Source organism: Falco punctatus, assembly GCF_963210335.1.
Source record: "Falco punctatus genome assembly, chromosome: 7".
Classification (NCBI taxonomy): Eukaryota; Metazoa; Chordata; class Aves; order Falconiformes; family Falconidae; genus Falco; species Falco punctatus.
Window position 1 is genome coordinate 17,058,759 of NC_137587.1, and position 12,749 is coordinate 17,071,507.

A 12,749-nucleotide genomic window follows, 5' to 3' on the forward strand; every position below is an offset into this window, starting at 1 on the left:
TTCGATGGTATAAATATACCACCAGCTGAACTCTGTCAGCAGTTGTTCCCAGGAAGGAGGCAGCTTGTGCAGCAGTGTTGTCCTTTGAGAAATTCTAAAATGAAATGTTTGGTGGTTTTAGAAAGCATTTTTAAAAAATCTTTCCACTACTATTAGTAATTAATTGGTATATGCAACAACCCAGACCAAGCATCTGGAGAAAAAAAACAATGCCTGTGCTTGCAAGGGCTGTATTTGAAAATCAGCTAAAGGCACCTCCTGGTTTATGTTATTTTTCTCATTGTACTGTCAACATCAGTGAATAAAAGACTGATAAATAGTCCTAAAATCACTCCTGCTTTATTTTGTGTCTTAGATTTATAAATCTGAAAACAGCACAGAAAGCCTTTTGCCTGACTTTAAATACAGTCAGAGAAATGTGTTGACACTCAATAAATAAATAAATTTGAAAACTACCAAACTGGAATCATCAAGTCTATAAACTGCTTAGGATTGTTGAGACCAAACACTGTTTTAAAGGCTGTTTTGAATTTTCACCTATCTTCTTCCTTAAGCTCTCGTAGGATATGGAGGTTATTCTGAATTACATTTTCTTGATACTAAGCAGTTTCCTTAAGAGCTGCATGATGCTTCAAAGCACAAACTGTCCAGTGAAACTGAACAGGTAAACAAGGGCCTGCTTTCACCCTGTGTGAATAAAATCCATTAGTGTTTTAAGACTTTTAGAGTTAGTTGTATCATAATGGGTAAGTAGCTACAAATTTATGAGTTTGTAGTTGGTGGTTGGATGATTTTCAAAATTATCAACGTCATCAATATTTTCCTTATAAAAGTGTGTCTCTGCCTGCCAAGTAGATGACTGAGCTAACAGGTTTTTTGTATGTTTTTATTCTTTATTTCTCTAGCTTCCAAAACTCTTATAAATAGTATGCTACGGGACCCTTCTCAGATTCCAGATGGAGTTTTAGCAAATCAAGTCTATCAGGTATTAATCACAGTTGTCTTTTTCTTTTTTTCTTTTTTTCTTTTTTTTTTTTTTTTTCCTGTGGCAGTGCTGTTATCTGCCTAGCAGAGTAAAAGATTTTAAACCTCATTTAATTACTGTCATCGTAAACTATCAGTGAGGTCAGGGTGCACCATAAATGGCAATGCAATATTTGTGAGGGGAGCATTTCACTTTTTAATAGCTTGCTTTTATAGTGAATAAAAGCACGCAGTTTTTGTTTTCTGTGATTAAATCTGAACAGCATCTGATAGCCTTTTTGAAGAAAAGTAATTACTGTTTTTAAGATAGTGTTTAACTATAATGTTTTTGTAGTTGCCCATCACTATACTACTTCTCTTATTTGCCTGCAGTGTACTGTGAATGACTGTTGTTATGGACCACTGGTGGACTGCATCAAACAGTATCCTTTCCCATAAAATTTTAGGTGCACAATTGACGAGCTTAGACTGTGTGGAAGGGATGTGTCTAGCTTTAACCTGACATAAAGTTCTGCTTCACAAAACACATTTCATACTCCTCTGTTTTACATTCAATCAGCTAGAGGGTCACTGCAAAGCTTTCTCTTACATTGTTTAACAAAAATCAGATGGACCACGGGAAGTTGTCAGTTTGGTGGCTGCATGTTCGTATGCCTGATTGAACCTCTTTGGTTTTGATTAGTTGAAATGCATGTCTGGTTTTCTATTAAGACTAGCTGACCAGGCTTTGAGCGGTGGAGTTGAACTGAAGATACTCTCCAATATCAACTATAATGTGATCAAATTTAAAAGTTGCATAGATAGTGTTCAACATTATGGCATTGTTTTCTTATGAACAGAAGTTTTAATCAGAATGTTTTCAAGTGCAGTTTAGGTGTAATTGACCAATTAGTGTTTTTAAACTCATATCTGACATTCCAATGCAGTTCTTTTACTTTCTATCATTCTTAAAGGAAATTAGACTAGCTGTAGAAAGAACGATGTAGCTTGAATTTTAACTGAAGTGGGTTTTTTGTAGTGTTTAAGTGGTTAATTAGAGATCCTCAGTATCCAGCAAGAATACTGTGGGAACTCCACATAGTGCTGAGTATTCCAGATTAAGATTATAATTTGTTAGGAGTAATTGCTGTGGCCCCAAGTTTGTTTTAATAAACAAACTTTAATTAAGTCCTGAATGAGTAGCTCTTCTGTTTCAGCTATCAAAGGAACAATTTCAAAATCATGGACTGCTATCAGTGAGCAGGCTAGCAAGGCAATTCCCTCTGAAGCCCTAGAGAATCTCTGCATGGAGTTTGGGGGAAGATCTTGACTTCACTGTACAGTTGTAAGAAGGAACGTTACAGTGATGTTTAGTTATGCATGAAAAACACCACCTTGTAGTTGTGACACATACAGTGGTTACCCCTTAAAAACATGTTCTTTCCACTAGAAGTACTTGCCTGGTGTCTGCTACAGTCTCAGCCCTGCTCCCATTAACTTCAACAGCAACAGAATAGTTCTAATTGTATTAGTATTTTGTGAGTTTAATCATAATTTTAAGTATTCATTGAGACTATCTTCAATATTAAACACAGCTTTCTGATGGTGGATGAATCTAAAACGTTACACTTTTTAAAAGGTTGTTTATCACTTAATTTCATATCCAGATTTTTAAGATTAATATTTGGTGATGAACAATCTGGCTATAATCTTCTGAAAGTGTCATGTTTAAAAAGTAGTAATACATATGTAGAATTATGAACAGTTTTTAAGAATAACTTGCCTGCAGTCTGAAAAGGTCTTTACTCTCCTTTTCAGATTCTGGTTCAAGTGAGGTTACTGAATGCGCAGTGACATCAATGAGAATAATGACAAGTTTTTCAGTTCCATTTTGGTACAGAAAAGTTTAATACTAAGCTGTGCGAGTGCATTATCTGCAAGTATGTTGCTGAATTAGATGTTAATTTTGAGGTGCATAAAATAGTTAAAAATCAATTTAAAGTTAAGGTTTTAAAAGCATAATGTCTTCTGAAGGATTGCATATTGATTTTAAATATAACTATCTAATTGTATATGCATGGACTAAAGTATGAAGTCAACCTCTTTGTAAATGCCAAGAGGCTATTTTTCAGTAATAGTTCAGATGCTTACGGGAAACTAGGCTGCTAGATTGCATGAGTAGAAAATGGCTTGTGAGGTTATTTACAAGTTTTGCCCCATGGTCATTGCCATACATCAATAACAGGTATTATTATAGACTAAGTCTAAGTGTTTCTGCTTATGGTGCATTATAAATTCTGTTTGCAGTATTTTTCTTATGGTTTTGCTGTTCTTCATTTGCCCCTTTTGTTCTGTAACTGCTAGTAGTGCTTAACATAATATATAGTTTCAATTGATAAAAACTGTGTGTGTGTACATATATATGTATATATGAAACGATTCCCATACAATTAGGTTTTTTGCTGTAAAGCTAAAGTGTTGATATAAATTAATTAATTAACTCTAATGGTAAGGTGATCTGTACTTTTACGTTTTCAGAAGTAACTCTAAACAGAATGAGGAACTTACCTGTTTATAAGGTAAGATCCTTTATCATGAGGTTCCCTAAGGTTCTTCTTAAAAGCTTCCAGAATAGAACTTTGACCTCCAGGAGGATACATTTAAAATGTTTGATGTGGCGACTTCTTTACATATTGCAAAGAATAGCACATTGGATCAACAGGCCGTCAGTGAAGTGAAAAGGACTTCACTATAAAATATTATTTCATCCTTCCCTGACATTGCTTCATGTTTCTGAAAAATCAGTTAAGAGGATGTTTTCTTACAGTAAGATGTTTCAGATGGATGTAGTGCCTATCAGTTTCAGAATATAAAGGAAAAAACAGTTTATTTCATTCTTTGCTGAATTAGAGAATTGATACACTAGTCAGTAAAGAGCAACTTCCAAGATAGTTAATGACATGTTTTAAGCTCACACTTGCTTTAAAATTTGGGGTGGAAAATAAAGCAAAAATGGAAATATTACTCTTATTTATACTGAATAAATATGGTCTAATGGGCCTTCATTTTGTATAATCTATGCTGATGATACAGTAGTCTGGTTTTGACAAAGTGCTAAAGGCCTCTGAAAATGCCTGTAAGGACTTTCAAAACTTGGGGTTCAAATCGCTTTGGAAATGCAGATGAAGGCAAATAAAGTGTATCATTAATTATTTTACCTATGATGTTTTTCTGAAGTTGGTTCTTTTCCAAAGTAATCTTCCATTTCTTAACCTAAAGCTATCAGCGCTATTGGGCATGAGCATGAAGTCTTGCTGCGAGAAATGCTTTTGGAAAAAAATCTCTCTTTCATAGGTAAGAATGTGTAGTAGAGGCTAGCCAGTGAATCCTTAACTTCAAAGATTTCAATGCCTGTTTACTTAAGAAAAAAATAAGCAACGCTCTTTGTATTAGGTTGTAAAGGAAGAGTAAAAAATGATTGATGCTGTACATGTTATCTTTTATTGATTTAGAACCGAGCAGGAACTCAGTTACCTAATACCCTATATATACAGCACATGCACAGGCTTGCAATTAATATTTTATAGAATAAGTAGCTGAAAAAAATGCTTTAATATCTGCTGCAGTATTACTTTTGGTGTCATGAGATATTAGCCATAATCTAGGCCTTATGAGACTTAGGAGGAAGCATAAGACATATTAGCTTCAGAATGCTTTATGTATTAAAGAACTGCTAGAGGATTCACTCATTTAGCTTTCTGTGCAGTTTCTGCTGAATTTTTGCCCCCTGCCTCCCAACCAATGCAAGTACTCTTTTCATAATCCCTATATTTAAAGTTATTTTAGTGATTAATTAGTTAAGAAGTTACTTTCATTTTTTTCTTTTAGCCTGCACTACGTTTCTTGTATATGAGTGCCATTAAAACAATGATTAGTGGTTAAAACATCATTTTTCTTATTGTGATAATAAACTTGACAATGACTTCTTAAATCTTTGTTTCCTTATGTAGTGAAACAATAGCAAAGTGAAATGCTGTCTTTTGTGAATGGTTGAGTGTTGTACTAAATTTGTGTGATCAGGGATTTTTGCTGGTTTTACCAGAGACTTATGATCTCTCCTAAAGTTAGATTCAAGTTAAGATTTTGGAAACCTTAAACAAATCTAAGAAATTACAAAGAGTGTTAAGGTTTTTAAAAGATTTATCCATATGATTAAGGAACAGAGTTAGTGTACTCTTTATTTTAGAGAAAAATGTGAAAAAGACAGGAATAATTATACAAACTAATACAAACTTGAAAATGACACTGTGAAAATGTGAGGAGGTAGTTTTTCCTACTTGGCTATAAGAGCAGAGGTACAGGTAATAGGCTTAAGCTGTAATTGCAGACATGATGTTGAGTTAAAATGCTAAACAATTCTAGGAACAATAAGTATAAAACAAACTGCCAGGGAAGGTTATGGAATCACCTTCAATGAAAAATTCAAGGATAGACTTGACACTCATCCATCAAAGCTGGTAATGAAATCAATCCTGTCATGATACAAGGGAATGGACTAGATGACTCACTAATGGATCCTCAACCCAACGATTATCATTTTATTTGGCTTGTGCGAGCTTGTGTAGTACACAAATCAGATTTAAATTTTAATGTTTCATGACCTTGGATAAGCATCAGTTTTGTCTTTAGAAATAAGCTTTAAGAAACCTGTGCTGTCAAATCAAAATATCTAGAATGGATTAACTCATTAGAATACAAAGATATAAATGAGGGAGCTTCATTTATTGTTCACATTTTATGTATTGTTTAGTCATGATTTGAGATATGTTAAATGGTCGTATTTATTATTTCTGTGCATTGCATGTGTGTCTAAGGTTCTAGGTATTTTTTATTTTTTTTAAAAAAGACCCTTTTCCTAAGTATCTGCAAGATGAACCCTACTGAACCCCTCGCAATAAAGTCTTTACTTTCTGAAAAATTAGTTCCAATACTGCTTGAAGAAAACTTCAGGAAAACAGGAGAGATGACAATATTTCCTATAGGTCAACAAATTCAGGCTGTGTTAGTCTGTACAACTGCATTCCAGTTTTGAAGATGGCTTATGATGTAGATTGCTTTGCTTGCAATTCCATTACTTTTTGACACATGTTAAAGAAACAGAATTCTTGCAACTTCCATATTAGTGTACTATTCCAGGGTACTGTTCTTCAAGAATAGTAAGTTTTTTGTATCAGCTATGTTCACCTGAGCAACAGAGATATTTTTACAGGAGAAGAAAACTCATTCAAAGAACACGGTGAATATAAACTGTGCCAGTATAGTTTTGGAGCATGAAACAGCTTTTCAGGTCGAGGATGTAATTTGTCCATTTCTAGAGCAGTTAGCTTTCAAAGTCTACAAATCAGAAGTAACACCTTCAGATTCACCTAGAAATTGATTGGAAACCTATACAAACTAATGGGGTTTGCATTTTATTAATCCACTGTGCATGAGAAGCACATCACATACCACATCCTCTCTTCAGCAAAAACACAGATCTCAAGTATATCACTTTGCCCAAGTTTTAAGTAATCAATGGACACATTTTCTCAAAACAAGCTGAGAAAATCACTTGCCATGCTGAAATGCCAGGAATTTCTAGGTTCTATATAGGATCTTTATTGTTTTGTATCTTTACCACAAATATATTAGGGAAGTTTTTAGCTATGTGGGGAGGTTCTGACCTTTGACTGAGATCTTGCTCTCCTTTGGTTCCCACCAAGATGTCCCTCAGTAGTAGGCTGGGTATAAATCATGAAATCTGATTGGTGTTTTCTCTTGTAATCTTAAATTTGCATGCTGCTCATTCATGCACCAACAGAAGAATGTTGGGTTTCTTTGTTATATCCAGAGGCTAGTATAAGAACAATGATGTGTTAAGTGGGTATGATTGAGTGTGAAGTTATGGCAAAGATGAAGCTGCAGTTTTGTTGGAAATCTGAATTAATGGGGAATCTGTAGACAAACTACCCAGTAGGGATGTTTCAACATAATTTTCAAATCTGAGGATGCATAAATGTAGCTGTCAAAGCTGCTGTGGGCTGGTTGTTAAATTATTCTCTTAATCCATGCTAAAAGATCTTTTAAGGTGCAGAATGCTACCTCTGTAACTTCTGGACCGATCTGAAACATACCTGAGCTGAAAAGTTAGAATTTCTTTCCTTTGTGGTGGGGTTCTGTTAAATAAAAAAATTATGGTGATTGTGGGGAGTTTCTGTAAATGTGGGTTGTTTTTTTTTCCCAGAAAGTTATAAAGCTTGAAAACACTTGAAGAAATTGTAATATATAATTATGTTCCTGCACATGATAGACAACTCACATCCATAACAAACATCCATAATTTCCCAATCTTTATCACAATACAGAATGCTAGTAGAAACCAAGTGAAAACATTCAGAAACCGATTCAGAACAAAAAACATGTTCTTTTTCAAGCCATGCATTAGTATCAACTGATTTTAAAAGTAATCAGGCATCCCTGAAAAAAGAATCTGCTGAAGAATATTAAAAGTAATGCTGATGCAAACTCTAGTTAAGACACCTGCCAAGTTACCTATCAGGATCAGGAAATGTGTTTACATCTGTCCTGGTTTTCAGTGGTTTTTTTTTAAGGTAAATGTCCCTGGTCCCTGAATTTCCTAGACTAGTATTGGTTAGATGTGGAAGACCGAACTTTCTGTTGCTATTTGTGTGTTCTTAAATAATAAAAATTTCAGCTGGGACATCCTATTGTTTTTTCTAGACAGTTTTAAACAATTAAAGAGCAGGTTACAGTTAAATAAGCTGGATAAAACCAGGATTTTTTTTATCAAGATTAAGAGCTTGCATAAAACATTTATTCATTTTTACATTACGGCATAAAACTCTCAATTCATAGGTTCAGTTAAATTAGAACCTTGTTAATCTTAATATCTTTTATCCATATACCTGACAATCTAAGTTTGAAAAAACAGCCAACAACCAAGTCTGTCTTCAAATCCTAGGAAAGTTTAATAGCTGATCAGGTGATACAATGAAGTGTTGCTTTGCAAAGAACTTGTGTTTACAATATAGTGTGCCTACAGTGAAGAAATACTCTCAAATTTCAAACGAATTAACTACAGCTATCAAAACAAATAAACAGCTATTGCAGTTCACACTTAAGTGAATGTACAACTTCAGAAAATTACTCCTGTCCTGCTTTCAATATGATTTCACTATATTAAAAAAAAATAATTCAGACATATATTCTTTGATGAGAAAGAGGGGGGAAGTTTGCTTTAGGCACTTTTAAAATATTTTTATTTCTAAGAGCGTATGTTTTTCTTGTCATTAAAATGTTACTTGGACTCAAACTGCTGACCTTTCAGGATATGCACAAAGTATTCAAAAACTGAGTTCTGAACATTGGCCATGAAACTACTGTCCTAACCTGATAAATGGATTGGAAATAAGCTACCCAACAGTGAGAATGGACCATTAATTTTAATCAAAGGTGATGCAGAAAGGCGAATGGGATGCATGACAATGTCAACAGCCCAGTAGGTGTTAAGGGGCTACACAGCCTTACTTGTTACTAGGTAGTGCCATTAGTTGAGCTTGGGTGAAGACAGAAAGCCATGCCTGGAATTGAATGACCAGGTCACTCCAAATTCTAATGGAGAAATGGTGTTTCAGAAATACCAATATAATGGTATCGGAAATCAAGGACAATAGTTTAGAAAATATTGAGGGCTTGCTTGGGCTTTTTTCTTTTAAAGGGAGTACCTTTTGTCTTTTGCAGTTTTATCTTGCTCACTCATAATTGTTTCTTCAAATATTCAGCTCTAATATTTGTAAGGAACAGAGCTGTATAGTTAGCAAAATTTCTAAATCTGTGTATGTTCTGAAATTGGATAAATTCTATAGAATACAGGATGCAATGGAAACTAAAATTGTGGGTTCTCTCTCCTTTAATACATTTCTGGAAGAGAAAGGTATTCTTTGTGTTTTTTAAAAAAACTTTATGCTAACATTAAAGTAAAACCAAGAAGGCAGCTACAGTATATCTACATCTGTGATGCTGGTAGGTTTAATCTTAATGCTTCCTAATGTGGGGAGACTCTTCTTTCAATCAGCAAATATACCTCTTTATTTTGACTATTTGGGGGTTATAAAACACTGTATGACAGCTTGAATTAATGATGTTTATAATGAAGAGATAAAAATGCAGGGATGACAAAGAAGCATTTTTATATCCATGCTTCAGGTTTTCTACAAAGGTTCATTTAATCTGACACAGCATTGCATGCATAAGAAAGGTATGTATGACTGCATTAGTAGTTCTTGCACTCTTATTTAAAATAAAATTAGTTATGGTGCTGTCTACTTAAGAGAATAGTTTTATAACCAATAGTTCTTATTCTCTATGTATAGCTGAAGATCAGCTTCGTGCAAAGGGTTATGACAAAACACCAGACTTCATTTTAGAAGTGCCAGTAGGTAAGTCTTTTGAAAGAATTTTTATTATTTTATTTTGTGTAGGAGTGTTCATGCTAAAATATTATGGCTACTTAACTGTTTTATAGGATACTACTCTTTTTTTTTTGGTAGTTACCCAGTAATTTAAGAACTTCTAGTTTGGGTCAGAGAGGTTTGATCTTAAGTGGTATAACACAGTGTTTCCTCTTTGGTCTCTGCATGGTTTTGTCTCATCATAAAAAGAAAAAAGGGAAAACAAGCAGCAGTAAGAACCCACAAATCCCTGCTTCCTCTAGCGTGCTCTGCCCACTGTCTTTATGAGTTGAACTCTGAAATACCTATAATTGTATAATTGCCTTAAACTTCTAGACCCAGTCAGTTCAAAGCAGTTGTAAGAGTATTACCATTACACCTGTAGGTCATTGCGTAAAGGTTTTTCATTGTGCAGTTATTCTTTTGCCATCATTTTGCATCTAAATACAACTCTGTACTCTGCTTTTTAAAAGCCCGTGAAGCAAGAAGGAATAAAATAGGTAAAAGGTCATGTCAAAGTTCACCTACACTGTCTGGGCTTGAGGCATGTAAGAAGGTAATCGGATGACCTAGCGGTTGGGACATGGAAGAAAAAATGTCCATGTTGTCCAAGTGTAAAGGATTATTAATCACCTTTATTAAATCCACTTTCACGCCAAAAGACTTCTGCTTTGCCTCCATAGAACGCAGCACCTGTCTATGCAGATATCTACTTTTGTGTCTATCACAGAAAATGAGAAGGCCAAAATCACTATGTGAAAGTCACATGACTAGGTTTTTTGTTCTTTGTATTGACAATAGCTGGAATTCTTACTGAGATAACTGATTATCTGGTATAATAACTGGTATAAGGAATTAAGTGTGTACTATAAAATGTCTCAGTACTCAGAAGTGCTTGAGATACCATCTTTCAGCACAATAATCTGTTTTCCAATAGGTAACCAACTATGTATATGAGAGTGTTCTGAAAAGTTTTTAAAGACTTTCCTTAGCTCTATGGTGTTTGTATTCCTAATTACATTTCCAAAAAAGAAAAATGGTAGTGATGTTAATAAGAGGTTATACATACAAAATAAAAAATACCTTTCTAACTGAAGCACTCCATATTTGAAATGGTGAGATTTGGCATCCTAATGATCTGCAATTTGCTCATGTCAAGCCACACTTGGAGAGTTTGTCTACTCCCTCACTTCCATACTTCTTATTTCTGATGGGTCTCAGGAAGCTACTAAGGAATTGAGAGTATGAGGGAACAGGTTTTTTATCGAGTCTAAAGTTAGCAGGGAAGATTGTGAAATTACAGAACCACAGAATGGCTGAGGCTGGAAGGCATCTCTGGTGGTCATCTGCTCAAGCATGTTCACCTGGAGCTGATTGCCCAGGACTCTGTCCGGGAGGCTCTGGAATATCCAGGGAGGGAGACTCCACAACCTCTGTGGGCAACCTGTGCCAGTGCTCAGTCACCCTCCCAGGAGAAAAGTTTTTCCTGATGTTCAGAGTGACCCTGATGTGTTTCAGTTTGTGCCCATTGCCTCTGTCACTGGACACCACTGAAAAGAGCCTGGCTCCCTCTTCTTAACACCTGCCCTTCAGATAGTTACATACATCAATAAGATTCCCAAATAGTTTGGACTACAATACACACAATAATACTTGTTATTCAGATACTTTTACATTATAAACATATAAGATTATGTCCCAGCTATTCAGGAGCCTGATTAAATGGAAATTAGAAAAGCAACTAGATGTAGCTAGGTTTTTATTTCTAGAGAAGGGAAATGGAAACACCCAAAAGAACTCTTATATTCGTAATATTACCCTATTAGAAAGGAAGTTAAAAACAGCTATTAATTTGTTTACATGGATTTGTCTCTAAAATCAGAATAGTGATAGTGAATTACTTTTTTTGAATTATTGACATTGACAGGAAATAATTTTCTACCTGTTGTCTGATATGAACTAAACATATGACAGTCCTTGCATTCTCTTCCTCGTGACTCAATACATAGCTAGCAAATGCAAATGCTTCTTAGAAATTGCTTCTCAACTAACTACAGAGTTTATGCCCCAGCTGTTATATCTCCTGGGGTCTAAAGGTATTGGGGGGGGTGCTAGGGCTGGGGGGAAGGATGTAGTAGTATAGACCTACACAAGTTAACTTGGTTACTGGTAACAGGATGGTGGTGCCATATAGAACTTTGTGTGGTGACTTTGTGAGTTACCTTACCCAGATTTCCTGAGTAATTTTAGTCTGTGGTAAATCATGTGCTGCCATAGCCTCTTCTGATCTTTCTGTATTGTGCATCTGGGTCTGCATGCTCTTTGAGTACCTCAGCTTAGGTGAAACTTAGGCTAAGACATCATGGCTGTGGATATTACAGGCAACTCAAAATAAAGGAAACATTTTTAAAGACCTCAACAGTGATACCTCACATTACCTTTTTGGAGAAAGAATGATCTTTTAGAGTGACTCTCATGATTTCTGCTGCAAAATTATGTTGTCAGCTTCAGAGAAAACTTTCCTTTTACCAAAAAAAGGTAACTCCATTGATATTAGAAATTCACTCATGCAAGAAATGAGGAAAGATGTGAACCAAAGCAAATGCCACAGCTTTGAAAGAAACAGAAATTCAAAATCGCATTTTTTCACATAAGCCTTCCTATTCCTAACTTCTTTCTGGTGAAGCATTACTGATTTTGCAAAAGTAAGAAAGCAGATGTATATCAGTGATACAACTTCCTTGCCACTCTCACACCTTCCATTCTGGATTGGTGAGAAGTTTCTGTCTTTAGCAGCTTAGCTAACTGTTCTTGTTATTCACTAGAAGTTTTCAGTTCCTCACCTGACAACTCATTTCCAGGAAAGTAAAGGTGATAGTAGCATGCAGTTGCACCTTAGTCTAGTCTCTTTTTCTTTACATTGTTTGTGTTAGAATAAATGCAAATATTTAGGACAGGGTGTAATTAAACTGAAATGGACATAATTATCCATTAATTGTTTTTTAAAACGTCCTATGTGCATGCATGAAAGACAGTTTTATAAATATGTAACTCTGTTGCAAGCATGAATTATGTGGTAGATCGGGGGCTAAATAGGATAGTCCCATTCTTACAGCCTATTGAGTATAATTTTCAGATTTAGGTTTTTTTCTGCTCTCACCCTAGCTGTTGAAGGACACATAATTCACTGGATTGAAAGCAAAGCCTCATTTGGTGATGAAACTAGCCACCAAGCCTACTTGCAGGACCAGTTTTGGAGCTACTGGAACAGGTACA

General features: G+C 35.0%; 1 protein-coding gene across 7 annotated transcripts in view; it reads left to right on the top strand.

Annotated features, from left to right (window-relative positions):
* Positions 1 to 12,749, top strand: part of CDIN1 (CDAN1 interacting nuclease 1) — a 138,169-nt gene that overhangs the window by 53,985 nt on the left and 71,435 nt on the right. For 6 of the 7 annotated variants that reach the window (XR_013929348.1, XM_080394761.1, XM_080394762.1 and 3 more), the window contains 5 exons: positions 906 to 985; positions 1,357 to 1,406; positions 4,250 to 4,317; positions 9,396 to 9,461; positions 12,639 to 12,744. Coding sequence is in view for 6 of the 7 variants with exons in the window: in XM_080394761.1 (XP_080250887.1) it covers positions 906 to 985; positions 1,357 to 1,406; positions 4,250 to 4,317; positions 9,396 to 9,461; positions 12,639 to 12,744 (370 nt within the window). In the remaining variant the exon portion in view is untranslated. The remainder of the gene's footprint in view (positions 1 to 905; positions 986 to 1,356; positions 1,407 to 4,249; positions 4,318 to 9,395; positions 9,462 to 12,638; positions 12,745 to 12,749) is intronic. The other variant, XM_080394763.1, reaches the window with a different exon arrangement.